The 24520-nt window shown below is 39.6% G+C and overlaps 1 protein-coding gene across 3 annotated transcripts in view; it reads right to left on the bottom strand.

Annotated features, from left to right (window-relative positions):
• LOC142144222 (UDP-glucuronosyltransferase 2A2-like) overlaps positions 1-24520 on the bottom strand; it is a 125296-nt gene that overhangs the window by 51469 nt on the left and 49307 nt on the right. Inside the window, exon 1 of one of the 3 annotated variants that reach the window (XM_075202827.1) lies at positions 7332-8057. The exons of the other annotated variants lie outside the window; for them this stretch is intronic. Within the exon in view, the coding sequence (XP_075058928.1) occupies positions 7332-8049 (718 nt within the window). The 5' untranslated portion in view covers positions 8050-8057. Of the gene's footprint in view, positions 1-7331; positions 8058-24520 lie in introns of those variants that run through there. 3 annotated transcript variants of the gene reach the window in all.

The following is a 24520-nucleotide window of genomic DNA, read 5'->3' as shown; positions in this document are numbered from 1 at the left end:
AATAAACAGCAAATCATGTTATGTATTGACTCACTTATTAATGCAGAGGCACAGCAAACTTGTGTGCGCTACATTTATAGGAACTAGTATCATCATTATCATCATTTATTTATATAGCGCCACTAATTCCGCAGCGCTGTACAGCACATCACTCCCTGCCCCATTGGAGCTTACAGTCTAAATTCCCTAATGTAGACACACACACACATACACACAGACAGAGAGGGAGAGACTAGGATCAATTCTGATAGCAGCCAATTAACCTACCAGTATGTTTTTTGGAGTGTGGGAGGAAACTGGAGCACCTGGAGGAAACCCACACAAACACAGGGAGAACATACAAACTCCTCACAGATAAGGCCATGGTTGGGAATTGAACTCATGACCCCAGTGCTGTGAGATAGAAGTGCTAACCATTAGGCCATTGTGCTGCCCAATATAGGATAGAACTTAAAATATAATTTCAAAGAACAGCACCCTGAACCGATATTTCCCTCAGATTATAGAGTGAAAACCTCCCAAGTACAAAAGTTAAAGGTTTCCAGTTTCTGGGATCCCCACCGTTCCTCATATACTCCAGTGCCTCTGCAACTGCCAGTTCTCTTGCCAGAGGTGGACGATTTTGTGGACCCCTGTTGTTTTTCTAATTGGTGTCAAGGGTTTATTCTGAAACTTGATAAATAGTCCCAATTTTAGTGAGATAAGAAAACAAAGAATTGATGCTAAAATGTTAATATAGCTTTATCTAATACAATCTCACAAATAAAATCCTTATTAATTAAAAGACAAACAAAGAAGTTTGCCTCCCACAGTATTCTACACAGGAATGTTCACTGACCCCCATTTTTGAATCTGGATTAACTTTGTGTTTTGGTATTTCTAAAACCGTCCTCGCATGTTTTGGTTTTGGATCTGTATTTTTAAAAATGGCTAAAATCATATAATTTGGCTATTTTTTTGTTCCTACATTAATATTAACCTCAATAACATTAATTTATAGTCATTTACAGTCAAATTTGACCACCCCACAGGTCACAATATTATTTTCATCCAGTGTAGGACAATAAAATTCTGCAATCTCCTACATGTTGTTGCTGAACGCCGAAAATGTCCTCAAATTTTTTGGGCCACAGACAGCATCTCCTGCACGTCCCTGTAATTTTTTAAAAAGCTCTAAGTTGATTGTGTCAGCAAAATAGGGAATGTGATGGAATTTACCCAGCTGTAATGCTTTCACAATATTGGTGGCATCACAAATCACATATCCTGAGGAGAGTCCAAGTGGGATAAGCCATGTTGCAATGACATCCCTTAGTTTTTCTAACAGGTTGTCAGCGGTATGCCTCTTATTGAAGCCGATGATACACAGAGTAGCCTGCCTCTGAAAGATCTGGCATTGTTTGTTAGATGCTTCTGCTGTTCCTGCTGCTGAAGGTGATTTACCAACCCAGTGGGCTGTCACAGTCATATAATCTTTAGTTTGCCCAGTTCCGCTTGTCCACATATCTGTGGTTAAGTGCACAGTGGGTACAATGGCATTTTGTTGCCCAATAATTTTGTTTTTTGTAATCTCCTGGTACAGGTGAGGAATTGCTTGTCTAGTGAAATGTTGTCGAGATGGAATTTGGGGACATAGAACCTCAATTAACTGTCTAAATCCTGCTGCATTAATAGTGGATATGCAATGCAGATCTAATACTAGCAAAGTCGTCATGGTGCCTGTGATCCGCTGTGCGACTGGGTGACGGCTGTCATACTTGCTTCCTTTTGCAAAAGATTGTTTAACAGTCAATTGTTGTAAACTAATAATAGTATTCTTCTTGGCCTGCTTCGGGGATGAAGATCCACCCCCAGCAACAACGGGCCTAACGCTCAAGGATTCTTCTGAGGAATCCTGGATAGGGGAGGAATCATCTAGCCTTAGCAACTTGGATGCAGGACTAACTCTGATCACTAGTGAGGCTATTAATGATGAATGTGTTGAGGGTGTAGATTGCAGGTGCTGGGATCTAGCTGAGAGAAGGGAGCTAGCTGATGCTGGACTGCTTGTTGTTATTTTTTTGCATAAGTTTCTCCCAAAAGCTTGTCATGAACTCACTTTAAATGCTGTGACATGGATGAGGTTCCTAGATGGTTAAGGTTCCTACCTCTACTGACTGTGGCTTACAAACGCTACAAATGGCTAGAACTGTTGTCAGATTTTGGGTAAAAATAATTTCACACATAAGAGGGTGAATTTTTTTGATTTTATGCCCAGGCATGACAATGGCCTTCTTATCACGTGCAAGAACTGCTTACACTGGTGCAGGACTTACACAAACAACATCATCCTCATCAACATTTGTGTAGCGCCGTCATCAGCTACACAAATATCCCCCTCATCTTGTTGCAAATCCGTAGTGGCATCCTCACTTTCTATATCACCAGCTATACTTGTGCTGCTCATCCACACATTTGCAGAAATGGTGAAAGGAGGCTTCTTTATGAGTACAGTATCAGATATATACTGGATGTTTTTCATGTAGCATACAAATACTTGATAGCTTATTTGTACACCCGAAATTTAAAGTTGATCTATGGCATGCTGTATTAATTGGTTTTCACATTTTAAATGTACCTTCCCCTCCAATACAACATGGTATTGCAATTTGAAGAAAATATAAAATAATTGCTTTTTTCAGTGTGAGTCAGTGGTTTTTTTGAACAATGCAGTCAGATATACAAACTACAAAATATAACGCTATTTGAAAAAAATAGAAAAAAAAATTGCTTTATTTAAGCAAATGACAACTGAGTAGAGTATACACAGTGAGTCAGTGATTTCAAAAATCATCTCTGCATTGTATAAAGGTCACAATAATGCTAGTATTATAAATTATTTATTAAGATGCTGTCTGTATATCAGACATTAAGATGTTCTCTATATTGTATTGAAGTCACAAGAATGATTTTTGCATTGTATTGTATTCTCTTGCAACTGGTATGGCTTTAACCAATTCTCAAGGGCTCATTTACTAACATTAGGTTTAGTCTTAAAATTTGTTCTAAACCACATCAACCAATCACCAAGTAGCTTTTATCTGTGTAGTACAAACTAGCCAGAAAAAGCAAGTGACTGATCGATTGCTGTTTTAGTTCAAATTTTGCACCTAACTTTGACACGCCTGGACTATATTCTACTTACATGTTATAGTCCAAAGACAATTGTTAAAGTTAGATGTTTAGGAAAAATAGCTACTAACAGCACCTCAATGAAGTTTACAGTGGCCAGGACCACCAGACATGAAAGTTTAAAGCGAAGATCATGCTAATAAGGGAAGGTACGTGGAAATATATGCCACTTTTGCTCTAGTTACTAAACAAAATATATTCATTACTCTTATAGCCATAGCAGTTGTCTGGAAGAAGAAAATGAGACATAATTACATCATAACATCCTTTTTGAATGGTGACATTGAAGACGATTTATACATGTCACAACTTGAAGGATATGCCAAAACTTGTTTTCAAGTTACATATATTACAGATATCACTCTTCAGACTCAATTAGCCAGAGCATGGAACTCAAAGAAGAACAAGGTTTTGTAAAAGGAATGGTTCCCACGAAGCCAAGCTGATCCATTCTTGTACTCCAAAAATGGATATACCTGCTTCTCTATGAAGATGATCTGATCAGAGCTCACAAGGAAGACAAGGAAGTCACAAATTAAGGACCTGGGAGATTCAGAAAGAGGAAGATGGAAGCTTTCTACTCACAAAGAATGATAAAATAAAAATATTCCTCAACCAGTTTAGAATGACAGAAACTAAAGATACCAAACGCAGATGGATACAGCCCATCTGAAGTTGGAAGGAGTCTTCAATCTTACAATTAGAATTACAGACAAGCAGTGAGGGCATTTTTGTACTTGACAAACAGCTACTCATCCAGATATTGCAGTCACAGTGGGAATTCTCTGTAGATGTCTGACTAAGTCTTGCAGAAGAGATTGGACTGGAGTCAATATTTTTAAATAGACTCAACATTTGAATATGAAAATCGGCAAAAGATGACCTTAACCTCATAGGCTACAAGGAGGCAGGCTTGGCTGATGATTTCAGAGATCTACGATCCTATCGTAGATTCTGTTGTTTTGAAATATTGACTTTTTGCTTGTGTATCAACCCAACTTCTATCTGACAACTTGATTGTGTATCGATACCACTAACCTCTAACTACTTCCTTGTGTGCCTACCCAGCTAGTGTTTGATACCTACTTGTGTTCAAAAACGGCTTACAAATGAACATCTACTACCAAACTATTCAGACAGTCTCAACTTGCTCAGTGTGCTGACTCTGTTCGCAATTAGCTCTATTGGCTTCAGCTGAAACACCAGTATCATCAAACATTATCATCTGCAGAGGCAGAATATGTTTCAGCATCTTATGCCATCCAAGAGGTGATTTGGTGAAATGTATGAGATGAGAAGGAAGATGGCATCTGTGTTTTTATATGAAACCTAATAGCAAATGCTTTTTTCCTGATGAAAACAAATGTATGCAAAGCTTTATTGCGCTTCCAAGCCAGTTCTATGTATGTGTATGTGGTGTAAGTACACCTGCCATAAACCGGTGCATATGCTAAAGATCAGGGGAGGGTTGGCAAATTTAGCCAGGGGGCTATTAGGAACGATTTAAAGAAAGAAAGTTGCAGGTGGCACACTGACCCAGCACAAGGTAGCCCTCTATGGGACTGGTCTGTGGACAGATGCCACCCTGCCCCTGCTAAAGATGCAGAGCTGGACGCATCTTGAGATGAGTACGACTCAGAATATGGGCTGAAATATGATTGAATACTGAGTTACTCCCAAGTTGCGTTTTACTCTGCATCAGGCCCTATGTAGCTTAATATAAATATCTGTATCCAAGTATCATTGTTAAGATATTAATAAAGTTCAAAAAAAGAAAACAGAAGACAGGAGACTGTTAGAAACTGACAGTTGTGTAAGCAGTGTGTTGCTGTGGTGTAAGAAGTAAGGATGAGCGGGCTCGGATTCCGCTAATCCGAGCCCACCCGAACAGTGCGGATCCGACGGGATCCGAGCACTGCTCGGGTATTTCCGGTGCCAAAAAAAAATGATAGTGAGGCTCTGACATCCAAGTCTTGCGTCGGATCTCGCGAGACTCGGATTGCATAAATTCCCCGCTAGCGGCCGCCATTTTCATTTGGGCTGTGATCAGGGTAGAGGGAGGTTGTAGGGTAGTGGTGCTCCTGCTCCTGTGTGATCAGTCCAGTGGTGCTTTATTCTTTTGTCCTGTGCTCTGTCCTGCTGAGTCCAGTGGTGCTTTGGCCAGTGCTTTGTCCTGCTGAGTCCAGTGGTGCTTTGGCCAGTGTCTGTCCTGCTGAGTCCAGTGGTGCTTTTGTCCTGTGCTTTGTTCTGATAAGTCCATAGTAATTTTATAATTATTAACAAATCTTAAAAAAAATGTTAAAAAAATAAAATAAAAAATTATACAAAAATAATAAAAAAAAAATATAAAAAAATAATTTAAAAAGTATAAAAAAAATTCTAGAGCAATATATTCTTGCAGTCCAAAAATATTAGTACTGCTAAATTTACCCTACGTTCACTGTTCTTGCAGTCCAGAAATATTAGTACTGCTAAATTTACCTACGTTCACTGTTCTTGCAGTCCAGAAATATTAGTACTGCTAAATTAAAATACGTTCACTGTTCTTGCAGTCCAGAAATATTAGTACTGCTAAATTAAAATATGTTCACTGTTCTTGCAGTCCAGAAATATTAGTACTGCTAAATTAAAATACGTTCACTGTTCTTGCAGTCCAAAATTATTAGTACTGCTAAATTAAAATTCATGTCCTGCTGAGTCCAGTGGTGCTTTTGTCCTGTGCTTTGTTCTACTAAGTCCATAGTTATTTTAAAATGACTAAAAAATCATAAAAAAAAAATTTAAACATAAAAAACAAAATGATAGAAAACAAATTTAAAAAAAATTAAAACAATTTATACAAAAATAATAAAAAAAAATATAAAAAAATTATTTAAAAAGTATAAAAAAATTTCTAGTGCAATATATTCTTGCAGTCCAGAAATATTAGTACTGCTATACCTACGTTCACTGTTCTTGCAGTCCAGAAATATTAGTACTGCTAAATTTACCTACGTTCACTGTTCCTGCAGTGCAGAAATATTAGTATCAGATATTAAACTACGTTCACTGTTCCTACAGTGCAGAAATATTAGTATCAGATATTAAACTACGTTCACTGTTCCTGCTACATCAAAAAAGCATGAACCTGCCCTGCCATCAACTAAAACAAGAGGTAGTGACGCGCTTGAACTCCACCCTCTATATGCTGCAGAGGATGGAGGAGCAGCAAAAAAGCCATTCAAGCCTACACAGCCACATACGATGGGCCACGTGTTTGTGCCGCCCACTTGTGTCGCTTAGCTTAGACATCCAGCTACCTCGGTGCAACCTTTTGGACTAAAAACAATATTGTGAGGTGTTCACAATAGACTGGAAATTAGTGGAAATGAATGTTATTGAGGTTAATAATAGTGTAGGAGTGAAAAAAACCCCGAAATATATATTTTAGCACTTTTTATGCTTTTTTAAAAAAAAATCAGAACCAAAACCTTTCGTGGGGTGTTTTGGCAAAACAAATCAGAACCCAAAACCTCAAGCTAATCAGAACCCAAAACCCAAAACACCAAAAGTGGCCGGTGCACACCCTTAGTAAGAAGCATCTGAGAAGTTTTACTCTCTAATAAACACATATTTTTTAACTGTAATATCCCTGGTAAATAATCTGAATTATCTGCTGCTAACATTAACAGCAGTGGTGATATTACTGGGTTATTATGAATGTGATGAATCCCCCTAAAAAGAACATCTTATTAACACAAATAGGTCATACTATTAATGCAAAATTAGGCCATTATAGCTACAATGAACCTATTTAAAAACAGTTCATTATTGATCTGAGGTGTACATCTTTCCAAAGTGTTTGCTTCTTAATGCAATCACATTTCTGCAATTTTGTTTAATAGACTAATGGGTAAAGTTGTTTATATTTACACACATATATTTACTGACAAAGTAGGCAACATGGCACAATGGTAATGAAGTTTCTCCTCTTTAACATTAGTGCTGTGTGTAACTGATAGAGCTTCAGAACACCACAAACTAGCTGTAACAATCACGGCTTTCTACTGAAATGTACATGTGTCACCAGTGAAAGAATGACAGAGAATTGCACTCTTATTATTTGATCAGATGTGGCATTCTATCACATTCCCTTCCTCTTTTCCCCATTTCATACTCACCTAATGCCTCGGTAAAATAACCATCCCAGAACCCGGCAAATACTAAATGGAAGAATATGTCCTGAAATATATAGAAGTTCATATTTTTCAGTCTTTCCACAAAAGACATTTTGTCAGTAAGTTCCGCCATGGTGCTAGGAACATAGGAAAAGGGAGCTGGGAGATGTCCACACTGTCTTTCCATTGAGTTGCCCATTGAAAACCTAAAAGAATAGACGAAAGGCAGTCCAAGAAGCTCAGCAATAAGTTCACCACATGGAGTCAATGGGTCTGAAACCAACACATCAAAATTTTCCTCCTTAAGGTTTTTCAAAAGCAACTTATTCTTTATTACACCATTACACACAAGTTCTTCTATCTTCAGTTGTTCCTGCATGAAGTTTTTAATTTTTTTATAGAACTCCCAATAGGACATATTTGGCACATCATAAATCCACACACTTAAAAATTCATCCAGAAACTTTTCATTCTCCTCTTTTGTAAATGGAACAGAGAACTCTTCAAATTTTAGAGCTGAGTCTGTGTTATTGCCCATAATGGAAACAGCTGAATGAACTAGCACAGTAACATCATGGTCCTTATGTGCAAGCTCCTCTAAAATTATTTTCAGATTCAAAAAATGACTAGCCTCTGTAGGCCAAACCAAAACTTTCCCGGGAGAAACTGTGTTGAAGAAACTCATCAGTAGCAGCAGGAAAAACACGCTAGTACAGAACATGTTGATGAGTCAGTGTGATCTGAGGTTATTAGAGGCAGGACAAATAGTCCAAACTTCATAGGAGTGGCTTACAGTTCTACTACTAGAGAGAAAAGTGTCATCAGCATATATATTTAGTATTAGCAACCATTTTTCTGGAGACTATCATTCGTGAAATGTTTCCTCAAATGAGATCAATGTTTTAAATAGGTGTTGTTGATTTGTGTAGAATTTTCAACGGTTGTAAGAATAATTATTGGTTAATGCTGCTTCCAAACTGTTCCAGTATAATTATGCACAATATTTCACCTGTATATTATTGAATTTACAGTTTTCTGGAAGCACACAATTGCAATGTTGAATGATTGGTGAGTATTTAGTCTAGGTGTGTTACAATTCATAACCAGGGTAATGCTAAACATGCAGATGGGTGTAATACACAAAATTAGAAAAGATTAAAACTATATAGGGAAATTTAGAAACATCTTTCTAGAGAATTAAAAAATAATTATTAAAAGCTTCTAATGTTCATAATGTTCACATAATTACTTACACTGTTTTGTAAGTTGTTGATAATGATAAGATTAAAATCATGTTGGTTCATTCATTGTTTAGTGTGACTACAAGTTTTTTCAATTTAAACCAGTCGTTGAAGTAGGGGTGTGCACCGGCCACTTTTGGTGTTTTGGGTTTTGGTTTCTTAATTAGCTTGAGGTTTTGGGTTCTGATTTGTTTTGCCAAAAAACCCCACAAAAGGTTTTGGTTCTGATTTTGGGTTTTGGGTTCTGATTTTTTTTTAAAAAAAGCATAAAAAGTGCTAAAATCCATATTTTATTTTTTTTCACTCCTACACTATTATTAACCTCAATAACATTCATTTCCACTAATTTCCAGTCTATTGTGAACACCTCACAATATTGTTTTTAGTCCAATAGGTTGCACCGAGGTAGCTGGATGTCTAAGCTAAGCGACACAAGTGGGCGGCACAAACACGTGGCCCATCTAGGAGTGGCACTGCAGTGGCAGACAGGATGGCAGTTTGCAAGAGTTTGCTAGAGGTGCAAGATGGAATTGTCCTTGGGCCCTCCCACCCACCCTGATGTTGTTGAAATAGGACATTCGCACTTTAACAAACCAATCAGGAACAGTGAATGTAGTTTAATCTCTGGTACTAATATTTCTGGACTGCAGGAACAGTGAACGCAGTTTAATCTCTGGTACTAATATTTCTGGACTGCAGGAACAGTGAACGTAGTTTAATCTCTGGTACTAATATTTCTGGACTGCATGAACAGTGAACGTAGTTTAATCTCTGGAACTAATATTTCTGGACTGCAAGAACAGTGAACGTAGGTAAATATTGCAGTACTAATATTTCTGGACTGCAAGAACATTGAAAGTATTTTAATTTAGCAGTACTAATATTTCTGGACTGCAAGAACAGTGAACGTAGGTAAATATTGCAATACTAATATTTGTGGACTGCAAGACCAGTGAACATATTTTAATTTAGCAGTACTAATATTTCTGGACTGCAAGAACAGTGAACATATTTTAATTTAGCAGTACTAATATTTCTGGACTGCAAGAACAGTGAATGTATTTTAATTTAGCAGTACTAATATTTCTGGACTGCAAGAACAGTGAACGTAGGTAAATATTGCAATACTAATATTTCTGGACTGCTAGAACAGTGAACGTATTTTAATTTAGCAGTACTAATATTTCTGGACTGCAAGAACAGTGAACGTAGGTAAATATTGCAGTACTAATATTTCTGGACTGCAAGAACAGTGAACGTAGGTATAGCAGTACTAATATTTCTGGACTGCAAGAATATATTGCACTAGAAATTTTTTTATACTTTTTAAATAATTTTTTTATATTTTTTTATATTATTTTTGTATAAATTGTTTTAATTTTTTTTAAATTTGTTTTCTATCATTTTGTTTTTTATTTTAAATTTTTTTTTTTATGATTTTTTAGTCATTTTAAAATAACTATGGACTTAGTAGAACAAAGCACAGGACAAAAGCACCACTGGACTCAGCAGGACAGAGCACTGGCCAAAGCACCACTGGACTCAGCAGAACAGAGCACAGGACAAAAGCACCCCTGGACTCAGCAGGACAGAGCACTGGCCAAAGCACCACTGGACTCAGCAGCACAGAGCACAGGACAAAAGCACCACTGGACTGATCAACAGGACAGAGCACAGGAGAAACTAACTAACCACTGGATAAAGCAGGACACAGAAGCACCACTACACTACTACCTCCCTCTTCCCAGATCTCACCCAGAATGAAGATGGCGGCCGCAAGCGGGGAATTTATGACATCCGAGTCTCGTGAGATCCGACGCGAGACTTGGATGTCATAGCCTCGTTTTGGATTATTTTCGCCGCCGGAAATACCCGAACTTTGCTCGGATCACGTCGGATCCGCACTGTTCGGGTGGGCTCCGATTAGCGTAATCCGAGCCTGCTCGTGCCTACATTGAAGTGGGCTGTTATACAGTGGTATGTCAATACCATTCACTTACATTCTCCATACCACTTCTAAATTTCTATACCACCACCTTGACCACTGATTTCAATTATTTATGAACTATAATTTTCAGTTATTTATCATGAAGATAACTGTTAAAGAAAATATTAACTTTACTTTTTCATTGCGTCCATCATAACTTACAACATGTTGATCAATTGATGATTTGTTAAATATGGTGTTAATTTGCCAACACCAACTTTTACCTTTACTTGATTGTACTTTTGTGAATTACTGTCAAACTGTTTTACATACCATTAAAAAACACACAAAATACCTCTAATTGGAGTATAGAAGTGTCTTTTGTTTTTTCATAAGATGTAAAGATGGAGGGGGGAAGGAGGTAGAAGGGGGGTGGGGGGAGGAAGTACAGAGACCTAATATGGGACTCCCGGTGGCTACTGAACCAATGGTGAAGGGACCAAAATCCATATTGATCAACAGGCAAAACAAGTTATACAAAGAGGGTTGAAATATCCTGGGAATTAGCAATAAAAATGTGTGAACTGGAGGAACTATTATATATGAACCAGTTGCACCAGATTTGAGAGAATTTATGTTATATATCGTTCAAAATTTTCCATTGATGCCAAGAAACAATTTTTTTTAGGAGATGTTGACTGTAGGGAGACTGGGTTTTTCCAGTTCTTGGCCACCTGGCAACTGGCTGCATTAAGAATTTGCACTAACAGCTTATCTGCGTATTTGTCAAAAGCCTCTAAAGTAGAGCCCAGAAGTAAGGACCAGGTGCATTTAGAGATCTGGCCAGTGTAACCTCTCTAAGTAAAGAAGCCGCATTATCCCAAAACAGAGCAATTTTTGGGCAGGATATTATGATATGAAGACAGGACCACCATTCACCACAGCCCGCCTAGTAAAGATCAGATGTGGTTCTGTATATATCATTTTCAGCCTTTGATAAGTGAGGAGATAGAGGTCTTTGAGATCCATTCCCTAATTGTTGACCTCTCTGAAGAGGGTCTCAAAACCAAATAGATTCCAGTGGAATCAGCTTTCTTGTAACAGCAGGTTTTGAAAGGGATTCAACATAATGTTTTACCTGAAGGTATGCGAAAGGGCTGACATTCGGGAAATTGAACATCTCCTGTAGGGACGTTAGTGGAATGCAGTGACCAGATTCAAGTACATCTCTGACCATCCTGATGCCTCTCATGTGCCATAATTGAAATCGTGAGTGGCATTGCCCTGGGGAAAAAGCAGGATTATCCCAGAGAGGCGCTATGAGGTAGGGTACAGTGGTGGTTTCAAAGATGTTATTTACAGTAGTCCTATATCTGGCATGTGAAGGAAGTGACAGGGTAAGATCTCAAAGCTCTATGCTAGTTTTCCCAGTGCTGAGCCCAAGAATGCCACCTTACAAAGGCAGAATTCCAAAAAAAAAAAAAAAAAAAAAAAAAAAAAAAAAATTATTTTTTTATTTTTATTAATAATTTTTTTTTTTATTTTTTTTATTTTTTTTTTTTATTTTTATTTTTTTTAATATTTCTGTATTAATTATACCACCTATTATTACTGTCTACTCAGGTCAGATTATTAGTGTTCACTTTATCTAAATTGACTTAGATCTGTGTTTGTATAATACTTATTTGCATATATATATATATGTGTAGTTGAGGTATCAGTGTGAGAATTTAGGACTCTAAGGTGTTTTCTCTGAGTCCTAATTTATCCAATATGCTCTATGTGGGGAGGATGGTATGATCATTATGTTAATTTCTATATATATATATATGTTTTGATATGTATTGTTTTCTCTAATAGTGCTTTGTTTTTGCTCTATATGAATTATAATTATTCGGTATTTCCTTGTATATAAGATATTTGAATGTTTTCAATTGAACCAACCATATTTATGTATCCCACTACAAGTATGGTATAGGTACAAAGTGCCCGTTATGAACCAGCTGCAGACTGAGTAATTGTATCAAGGATACTTAAAGAGGCATTGGAGCACAACAGAGCACTTCCTCTGAAGAAATCACCAGGCAGGTGATGAAACGCGTCAGGTGATTTGGATGTTCATTGAGCCGCTGGATAGCACTATTCCATGACCCAGCTCATATCCCTAGTGGATTCTTGGAGGTTGCCTTTTTTGAGCCATATTATCGCTATATATTTGGTGCCACGATTGTGTTAGCTGCTATTCCACTATTTACACGGATTGCCGTCTTCACCTACATATTTACCACGGAGGTCCCGGAGTTCGTCTGGGTATAAGGGTGCGTGCGCATACAGACCACAATACGGGACTGAGTATCGGACCAGGTCTGTATTGCGCTTACTGCTTAAGCAGCTTAGCGACTTTGATTTCCATTCAGGAGTGGCGGTTTTCTCATTGTGGCATTTATGGCATATTCTCCTCCATACTACATGTGTAAGAAGCATTGAAGTGGGGTTCACCATCATCGCGGTGACGTACACTTTCCACCACCAGTGTGGCCACACTTATTTTGAAGCTCCACTTCATGACCTTGTATGGGGTCATTGGACACTAGTATCTTTACGATGTGGGACATTTAGCTGGTTCTCTTCAGAAGTGATCGATTTGATGGTTCATCAGCCTTATTGATGGTCAACACAGTCGGTTGATCTGATTTTTTATATGTCTAGTTGTTATCCACTGGCCAGTGTTGCATATTTTATGGTTCATTTTTAATAAAGTGTTTATATATATTTATCACCCACGGATGGTTGTATATTGATTGTGTGTATCAGTCATCAGCGCTGTTTTCTGTTGTGTTGTATTTTTTATATTTGAGATCTCATTGATCTCTTCAGCTGCAGATACTGATTCACACTTGATCTCCATTTTTTGCATCATCTCTCCGTGCGCCAGGTTTTTTTTTTTGTTGTTTTTTCATTTTTGATTAGTGTTCCAGGCAGCAGGAGACATGATTTTTAAACATTATGATGATAGAATACATAGGAGACAAAAGTATTTGGAAAAGGATATTGTTAATTCTCACACTGATACGTTAGATGATGACACTGATATATACCATTGTTTTTCAAAACTTGAACAATTATTGAAGGCAGAGACTAGACACTGGTGGGACAGTGTTTACCTTCAAAAATACATTGATGCTAAAATAGTACCCAGAGGTTTAAGATTGTTCAAAACATTTGTATTTTCAGAAGATACTGGGCTTCTGGAAGAGTGGAATCAATCTCTAGAGAATTGTTCCTTGGAACTCATGAGAATTCTAACGAAATATAGAGAAAAAAAGATTAAGAATATAGAACAAGAAATTGATTCTCTTAAATCAGAATTAGAAACATATAAGGATGAGGAGGTATTTGAAGAGAAAGATAGGATTATCAATAAGAGATTAGAGGATTATGAACAAGATATCATTATGGCCAAGACTAAGAAATTAAACAGAGATAAAGAGGACTATAGATTGGATAGAGTAAGAAATTTTCGGAGATCACAATATACCCGTGATCCTGGTTTTTCTAATATAAATAAATCTAGATCACGAAGTGGCTACAGGAAACCGAACTCTTTTAGGAATTATCCCCACCAAAATAGGCGGGACTTCAGTCAAAGAAGAGAAGAGAGATTAGGTAGAGGTGTTAGGAGATTTCCTCCTCATTCACCTTTGAGGGACAGGCCGCAAGAATTTCCATTGGGCGCTAGATCAAAAAGAACTAGAAATAGTCCCCCTAACCAATATCAAGAGCCAGATGTCTCCTCTTTTTTAGAGAAGAATCCGGATGCAAGGATCAGGAGTTTCACGCATCCAAATCCCTATCAACCATTGAGGGAAAGAACTCCAAAACGTACAAGGGATTGGTCAGAGGTAAGAGAGGAGGAAAAAGATATAGGCAGAAGACCGAGATTGAGGTAAATACCGAGGGGGTGTTCAACCTTTCCTCGAAAACACTTAGTAAGTCTGAACTATCTCTTTTAAGTAAGGGCCTTAATTTTGCTCCCTCAAAAGAACCTAACTTGTTTGAACTATTTGTTGAGCTCAATCGGTTTGTACGCACTTTATGCAGGAAAAAATATTTTGCTAATAAAAGCATAAAGAAAATTGATTCAGATTTGAGTCCTATTGTATTGGATAGTAGTGATCGTGAATGTCTCCATATACTAGAAGAGCTTAGCTGTGAGGGTAGGGGATCAATGAGGGATGACAGTTCTGAATTGATCTATGATGTTACAAATCTTAATGGGAAGGATCCACCTTTGAAGAGATTCAAATTGAAGTCAGAATTTTTTCCCACTTCATGTAAAGGGCCCCAAATCGAATGCTTTTATCAGTTAACTCTAAAGAATTTTAAGGAGTTATGTGAGAAAAGTAGATATAGTCATCCTAATTTAACTAAACTGGAAAGAACAGCATTACAGGAATTGAGAAAGGACTCCACAATTGTCATCAGGGCAGCGGACAAGGGCGGAGGGGTAGTTGTTCAGGACACTACGGATTACATTAGTGAAGGATATAGACAAGTGACTGATTTAGCTTTCTATAAGAAATTACATTCCAACCCCACTCTAGATTTCCAAAGAAGTTTGAGGATGCTATTAGATGAAGCCCTAGAATCTGGGGTGATTGATCGAGATGAATTTAGATTTTTGTATCCGCTGTATCCTGTCACAGCGATCTACTATCATCTACCTAAGCTCCACAAAAATGCGGTCTCTCCTCCAGGGAGACCGATAATTTCGGGAATAGGATCTCTGACCTCTTCTCTCTCCTTTTATGTAGACACATTTCTTCAACCTAGGGTGGTTCAACTTAAATCACACATTCGAGACTCCCTCCACTTATTGAACCATCTAAGAAATTTGGAATGGGAAGATAACTATGCGTTCCTCACTTTGGATGTAGAGGCTCTATATAGTAATATACCGCACGATAAGGGTATTCAAGTGATTGAACAGCTGTTGGGAAGAGATTCCCTTGTAGATGATGCACAGGGGAAGTTTATTGTTGACTCCATTTCATTTATTTTAACTCACAATTATTTTTTGTTTGATCACCATTATTATTTGCAAATCATGGGTACTGCCATGGGGACCAGGTTCGCGCCGAGCTATGCCAACCTATACATGGGCTCCTTTGAGGAGGTCCATGTGTGGGGAGGTGGGTTCGGCGCGGACCTGGTCTTTTATGGGCGGTACATTGATGACCTGTTTATCATATGGAGAGGGGGTGAATCACGTGCACTTTCATTTATTTCTGCTTTGAATGACAACGAATACAATTTAAAGTTTGTTGGCCGCTATCACGCATCCAGTATGGATTTTTTGGATATTCAGATGAATGTTGAGAATGGAAAGTTGGTGACTTCCACTTATAAGAAGAAAGTTGATGTCGTGAGTTATTTACACTACAGAAGTTCACATTATAAGAAATGGAGAGACAATATACCAAAGGGTCAGTTAATGCGACTTAAAAGAAATTGTTCTTCAATAGAAACATTCAATCTTCAAGCAGAGTCTATGTTGGGGGACTTTAGAAAGAAAGGCTATCCCGATTATATTTTGAATAATGCTTTGAAAGAGGTGTCCTCATTAGAAAGAGATACCCTGTTACAGAAAGATGATTCCTATAGGCCTAAGAATCAAAATGGGGAACAAGCTGATACAAAAGGGCTGGTTGCTTTTATATCTAAATATAATAATAAGTCGGGGGAAATCAGGAAGATCTTTAGTAGGAATTATCCTATCCTTCAACAAGATGAGTCACTTCGACAAATATTGCCCCAAGATCCTAAGATTATTTTTAAGAGGAACAACAATTTAAAAAATATATTAGCGCCCAGTTTGGTTCAGGATGTACTGACTAAAGTGGATATGACATCTGTAAGAGGTGGTTGGTTGTCTAAACAAACAGAGGGCTGCTTCAAATGTGGTTCAAATAGATGTCTAACTTGTTCTTTTATCAGTAATAGGGTGACTGAGATCATCCATTCAGATAGAAACTTTAGAGTGAGGGGATTTATCAACTGTAGCACGAGTTATGTCATTTATTTATTGAAATGTAGTTGTGACCTCATTTACGTTGGAAGAACGACTAGATCACTGAAATTGAGGTTTCTGGAACACAGGAGGAATATCCTAAATAGGAAGACCAATCATAGTGTTCCACGCCACTTTAATGCGGTTCACAATGGGAGATTAGAAGGTTTATCTATATGTGGTCTAGAGCATATTAAACAGACCACGAGAGGAGGGGATCGTTTTAAAAGATTATGTAAACAAGAGGTCTTTTGGATCCATCAACTGGATGCCTTGAGTCCTAGAGGATTGAATGAAGCACTTGAGCTCAATGAGGTGTTGTCCTGAACCTGATCCTTTAAGCTATATTCTCTATTCATGAGTATTTATGAATGTATCTTGATTACCTGTAAGATACACTAGTCCCAATTGTGGGGCTGATGTGTTAGTTTAGGGGTCTTTATTCGGTATTATTCATGAGCTTACTTATGATATTTGTAGGACTTACCCTATCTCTTGACCGATATATACACCCATATTTCCTTATGTGTGTTTTCAGCACTTTTTTAAGTCATCCGGGTGGCTACCTATGCTTCAATCTATAGGTTGTAAAAAAAAAAAAAAAAAAAAAAAAAAAAAAATTTTTTTTTTTATTTTTATTAATAATTTTTTTTTTTATTTTTTTTATTTTTTATTTTTTTTTTTTATTTTTTTTTTTTTTAATATTTCTGTATTAATTATACCACCTATTATTACTGTCTACTCAGGTCAGATTATTAGTGTTCACTTTATCTAAATTGACTTAGATCTGTGTTTGTATAATACTTATTTGCATATATATATATATGTGTAGTTGAGGTATCAGTGTGAGAATTTAGGACTCTAAGGTGTTTTCTCTGAGTCCTAATTTATCCAATATGCTCTATGTGGGGAGGATGGTATGATCATTATGTTAATTTCTATATATATATATATGTTTTGATATGTATTGTTTTCTCTAATAGTGCTTTGTTTTTGCTCTATATGAATTATAATTATTCGGTATTTCCTTGTATATAAGATATTTGAATGTTTTCAATTGAACCAACCATATTTATGTATCCCACTACAAGTATGGTATAGGTACAAAGTGCCCGTTATGAACCAGCTGCAGACTGAGTAATTGTATCAAGGATACTTAAAGAGGCATTGGAGCACAACAGAGCACTTCCTCTGAAGAAATCACCAGGCAGGTGATGAAATGCGTCAGGTGATTTGGATGTTCATTGAGCCGCTGGATAGCACTATTCCATGACCCAGCTCATATCCCTAGTGGATTCTTGGAGGTTGCCTTTTTTGAGCCATATTATCGCTATATATTTGGTGCCACGATTGTGTTAGCTGCTATTCCACTATTTACACGGATTGCCGTCTTCACCTACATATTTACCACGGAGGTCCCGGAGTTCGTCTGGGTATAAGGGTGCGTGCGCATACAGACCACAATACGGGACTGAGTATCGGACCAGGTCTGTATTGCGCTTACTGCTTAAGCAGCTTAGCGACTTTGATTTCCATTCAGGAGTGGCGGTTTTCTCATTGTGGCATTTATGGCATATTCTCCTCCATACTACATGTGTAAGAAGCATTGAAGTGGGGTTCACCATCATCGCGGTGACGTACACTTTCCACCACCAGTGTGGCCACACTTATTTTGAAGCTCCACTTCATGACCTTGTATGGGGTCATTGGACACTAGTATCTTTACGATGTGGGACATTTAGCTGGTTCTCTTCAGAAGTGATCGATTTGATGGTTCATCAGCCTTATTGATGGTCAACACAGTCGGTTGATCTGATTTTTTATATGTCTAGTTGTTATCCACTGGCCAGTGTTGCATATTTTATGGTTCATTTTTAATAAAGTGTTTATATATATTTATCACCCACGGATGGTTGTATATTGATTGTGTGTATCAGTCATCAGCGCTGTTTTCTGTTGTGTTAGAATTCCAAATCTATCCATCTAGGGCCAAGTCCTCTGGAGAACCACGTCATGGCCTGGCTCAGTTGAGTAGCATTATAATAGAGGCGAATATCTGGAAAACCTCTGCCCCCATTATGCGTAGCTATGTGTAATGAGGCAAAACTAGTGCGTGGTTGTCTATTGGGCTAGACAAATAGGGAAAACCAGCATTGTAATTGTAACCGGGTAGATCTAGTTACCTTCACCAGAAGCGTTTGAAACAGGTAGAGTAATCAGGGCAGTATATTCATTTTAAGGGAGACAATCCTGCCTAACCAAGAAATAATCATTTTTTGCCATCTGAGTAGATCCAGCTTGATTGTGTTAATGAAATGAGGGAAGTTCGCTGAGTATAAAGTATCATAATTGTGAGTTATGTAATGTTGCTCTTAAGGAGATCCAGGATGGAAGGCAGTAAATTAAGTGCAAGGGACTCGGTTTAGGAGAGGTTAATCTTATACACCGAGAAAGAGCCATAGGCAGCGTGGACGTTAAATAGATTTGGGATGGAGGTATGAGGCGAGGTCAACGTGAGGAGGATATCTTCCACAAATAAGTTGAGTTTATATTCTCCAGACCCGACCATGACTCCCTTAATATCCAGGGAGAGATGTATTCTCGTCACCAGGGGCTCAATCACAAGAGCAAAAATCAATGGTGATAGGGGACACCCCTGACGAGTGCTATTTAAAATCAGTTTCTAAAATAAAAGGCGAACTAATACGGTTAAAGGCCTTCTTGGCATCCAGAGAGAGCACAATGGCTGGGGTCTTGGAGGTGTAAATACAGTGTATAAGACCAATAGCACGCCTAGTGTTGTCGTGTGCTTGTCTGCCTGGAATAAAGTCAACTTGACCTTTATGGATCAAGTGAGGCAACACTGCATTAAAATATATGCAAAAGCTCTTGCTGGGCATCTTAACGTCTGTGTTCAAGAGTAAAATGGGCCTATACTTGACGCAATCTCAGGGATCCTCGTCCTCTTTAGGAATAACAATAATTCTAGCTTCAAGAGCTTCTTTAGAGAGGGACCCATCATTTAGCACATTGTTGAATACATCTGTAAGATAAGGTGAAAGCAGGGCACTAAATGTTTTATAGTACATGGCAGTGAAGCCATCCGAGCCAGGGGCTTTATTTACTTTTAAAGTTATGATAACATTAGAAATTTCCTGTGGAGTAAAATCTGCTCCCAGCACCTAAAGTGCGCAAGGTAGAAATCTAGGCAGTGTTAAGGCTCCCGACCACCAAGATGAGCTTTTAGAACGATAGTGTTGAGGTCTTCACCTTTAGCAGCCGCCTTTCCCCTAGAGCTTAGTGTGCTCACAGATACTTGGATGCCCCCAGGTCTTAAGCTCAGTGTAGTTAAAGCTCAACTATGATGGCCGTAGCGCACATGGAACCAGAGGCACTAGCCCAGACTGGAGCGGGTGGTCAGTGGCAGGCCGAGGTCAGGAGTCCGTAGCAGACAGGCAAATCAGTATCCAAGCAGAGGTCAGTGTCACAAGCGAAACAGCGGTGTCCAGTATTCAAGCAAAATGTAAGGGCAACAGGCAAACAGGCAAGGTCCAAGGTACAGGCAAGGGTCACAACAGAAGGTCAGCCAAAGTCAGGAGACAAACAGCAGGTCAGCAAACAGCACAGACTGTGAATGCTATAACCGGCAAGGAGGCTAAGCCCACCCTGCCTTAAATACAGAAAACAACCAATCAGAGTCTTGGCCACGAAAGTGCTCCCGGGGAGACCCTAATTAATAAATTAGCTTAATTAGCCAGCAGGCTAGCTCCCCATATGCACCCACGTCTGGCTGTTCAATGTTGCCAGAACGCTGTGCTGCTTAAAAAGCATCCCGACTGTTGCCATGGTGACGGTCGGGGCGACAGAAGCCGGAAGTGACGTCCAGGCTATTACCATTACAGCCAGGACGAACTGAAGGAGGCGAGCCGCGGATCGCCGCAGCTCATAAAAGGCAGGTGATACTGGAATAAGAAGTCCCGGATTGATTGCACCAACACTGGAGAAAAGCAATCATTTGGTGAAATGTTATAAAGTTTACTGTAGTAACTCCTAAATGTGACTTAATGCGAGTTACATTACTTTGAGATATTTTAGATCAAGCCTGGATGTAGCAACCATGTCCACTTTGTCACCTTTTTCATAAAAAGTTTGATTCAGATGTTTATGTGTTTTCAGTTTTGGTAGAGAGCAAAAGATTAAGCTCACCTCTAGTTGGCACAAGATTGTTATAGTCCTCTGGCAGAATTGTGGATTTGTTGATAGCATACAAGTTGGCAACTCGCTTAGAGACCTTAAGTAATTTTTGAGTCTTTTTTAAGTTTTTTAGCATAGGAGGCCACTCTTATCATACTAACATGAACCACAGCTTTATGGGCCTCTCAGAGGAGCATAGGAGTAATTGATGGGTCTGCATTGGTGGAATAATGGTGATGGATTTCAGTCGCTAATGTGAGATTTTTGGTGAGGGTTGAGTAGGGTCCTGTCATTTAAGTGCCAGGTAAAGTGCCGCAATCCAGTCTGAGGGCTCACATCGTCCACCATAGCTGGACCCTGGTCTGACCAGGTGCTGGTCTGACCAGGTGCTTGGAAATATGTAAATATTAAGAATATGTTGAACTAACTTGACACACAGAATGACTATCTCCAGGCGAGCGTACACCCTGTGAACTGGGGAAAAAAAGGTGTAATTCCTAGCGGAGGGTTCTTTGACCCCCCCATGCATCAAATAAGAGGTGCTGGAGGGAAGGGGTCTTAAAGCCCTTGGATTGGCGGTGTCACAGATTTCTGTGGGATCCTAGATCCGGCTAGGTTCAGCACCACTTACAGGGAGGCGCAGAGTCTAATGAGACAGATGGTTTTAACCAGTGATCCCTGCAAGGGTGTTTGGGCTTAGCGACTGCTGCCCCTCAGGTCGCAGCCCTCCAGGTAGATACTCAGCGTGGCCCACTGGAGAGTGCAAAGAGGACGATCTGCGGGAGGTATACACGGAGGTCTGGGTAGCAGCAAGCAGGAGACTGGATCAGGTGGGTAGATAATCTGGACCAGGTAGACAGCAGAGTCCAGGTAGTGAAAGTAGGAAACTGGATCAGAGGGTGCAATGTACTATGGCACATAAACACCAGGGTCCAGGTAGCTGCAGCAGGAGACTGGATTGGAAGGTGTGATGTTCTGCGACAGGTATACACCAGGGTCCAGGTAGCTGCAACTGGAGACTGGATCAGAATGTACGATGAACTGCAGCAGGAAAACACCAGGGTTCAGGTAGCGTAGCAGGAGACTGGACCAGAAGGGTGTGATGAACTGTAGCAGAAAAACACCAAGGTCCAAGTATCTGCAGTAGTAGACTGGATCGGAAAGTGCAATGTTCTGTGACAGGTATACACCAGGATTCAGGTAGCTACTGTGATAGCAGAGCAGGATACACTGGTAATATGGCTAAATAACTCAGAGAGTCACAAATGGGAACACAACTTCTAGAGGGAGTACAGATAAGCTGGATAGTAGAACAAACTCATAGGCTGGAGAAGCAAAGAAGCCTGACTTGGTCTGGAGGCAGGAGGTTCAGGATAGACTACGATAAGCAGGGCTCAAGATCTTGCCAGGAGGCACGAGGCATGAGATTAAGGATAAACCACGAAAAGCAGAGCTCGAGCTCTTGCCAGAAGGCGCGAGGTACAAAGTACAGGATAAACCATGATAAGCAGAGCTCGAGGTCTTGCCAGAAAGTAGGAGGCACTGCATCAATCTGTCTGAGACAGATTAGAGGAGGGTCAAACAAGCCAAGGGATCAAAGCCAAGAGAGCCACGAAAGTACCAGGAGCATAGTCAAGAAAGGAGCCAGGATCTGGGTCAAGAGATAAGCAGCAAAGCCGAGGAACAAGCTGGGCTAAAAATCAGGAAGTCAGGATACTCAGTAGAGCCAACAACAATAGGCAAGACAACAATGAACTGCCACAGATTACAGACTTGTAAAGGCAGTGAACAGGTGTGGGTGCTGATTGGGGAATGAGGTAACTCCTGCTAGTGAGGTGGATTGTGTAATGGTGAGACAGCAGCACCTCTGGTGGTAGAGGGGTACTGCATGCCAGATACTCACAAAGGCAAAGTTCAAGCATAGTTCTTAGCAGACAGGACCTGCAGGAGCAAGCAGTATCTCAATGAAAGAAGCTGCTGTGCAGCCAGAGGCAGATTGTGACAGTAACATTCTGGAGGGTAGATTTAGGGAGAGGTTGGAAACTGTCCAGATGGCTATCTAATGTGACATTAAAATTTCCTGCCAACGCCTCAAGACAGCCTTCCCATACTCTTGGAGGTCCCTTTCCATGCCCTATTTAGGAATTATGATAACCCCCCATTTAGACACCCTCTTGGAGGCTAACTATGGCCCGCTACTGATACAATTAAATACACTAGTAAAAGCGTGGCAACACCATGAGGTCTCCTGGCTAGGCAGGATAGCCGCCTTTAAAATGTCCCTTCTGCCCAAAATGATGTATCTATTTAGGACTTTGCTTTTTAAGTTGCCCAAATTTTATATGGACAAATTCCGCAACCTACTTACCTCTTATATATGGAAGGGGAAACCGCCTAAACTAGCTTACACAATTATGGCACGATCAAAAAAGACTGGGGGTTTGGCCTTACCAGATTTGGTCAAATACCAGGAAGCGGCCATCCTTGCTCAGCTTCGAGAGTCTCTACCAGGTTCCCTTAAATCCTGGGTAGACCTGGAGAGAGGCCTCAATATTACATTCTCACTGGCTGATCTTCTCTGGATTCCCAGGTCCTGGAGACCTCCCCAGGCTACCCTCCCACGTCTCACGAGTGATGCACTTACAATCTGGGATAAATTCCTAAAGACCTCTAACCTCGTCAAACTCCCGACCTCTAACCTTTCCCTCCGTGCAGTATCGAAACTTATTCCCAATCTAAACCTCTCCCTGTGGTGTTCAAGGGGCATCACTAGTCTCAAATTGCTCTATTCTGAATCAGGGCTATTACCCTTCTCGGAACTGAGGGATAAATTCCGCATCCCCAATCAAGATTTCTACAAGTACCTTCAGGTTAGACATTGGTTACATTCCTTGCACCCACGGGGCTCCTCCCTACAACACCCACCAGCTCACTTTGCCTCCAGACTCTCATCTGGAAGTAATAAAGCGGCTATCTCCTTCTGGTACACCCACCTCAACACAAGTAATCACCCGATAAAAACCTCCTCCCAGCTAGCTTGGGAGAGGGATATTGGCCTGGAATTTGAGCCGGAACAGTGGGACAAAAGCTACCAAAATGCCCATAGGATGTCGAGGTGTTTGAACCACTCGGAGATGCTTTACAAGCTGCTCTACAGACTCTATATGACACCCGATAGTTGCATAAGATCTGGCCAGATCACTCCAGGACCTGTTGGCATTGATGTGGAGAGATAGGGGATATTTTCCATGTGTTTTGGAGTTGTCCAGTGGTCAGAGTTTTGTGGGCGGACATGTATGCCTCAATATCTAAAGTTATTTGAACCCCGATTCCTTGTACACCAGAAGTTGCCCTCCTACATTTCTTTCCTTCACAAGTATTATTAGGGGATCGGTATCTCATAGGCCACATCTTTATAGCTACCCGTGCGGTGATTGCACAAGCCTGGAAAACAACTACGCTGCCCTCCATAGTCAAGATAATTTCTAAGGTTCAATTAAGTTACGACATGGAAACGTTGGGAGTGCCTTACTCCTCTTCTGCCTCTTCTCCCCACATCAAATGGTTCCCATGGAATCACTATATCTCCAAGCCCTTAGCTTTGCCCGCCTCTGGGGGCACTCCATGTAACCCCCCACAGTAATATCCAAGGGCTCCTATCTATTATCTACTATCTTTGCTGTGTCTCAAATGATATGTAAATAATGTAAATGGTTGAGATTGGTTCTGTTTCTTGCTATTGACTTGTATTGATATGTAT

The sequence above is a fragment of the Mixophyes fleayi genome, chromosome 1 (assembly GCF_038048845.1).
Source record: "Mixophyes fleayi isolate aMixFle1 chromosome 1, aMixFle1.hap1, whole genome shotgun sequence".
NCBI lineage: Eukaryota > Metazoa > Chordata > Amphibia > Anura > Limnodynastidae > Mixophyes > Mixophyes fleayi.
Note: the sequence above shows the minus strand (reverse complement) of the source record. Positions and strands in the feature narration are given on the sequence as shown.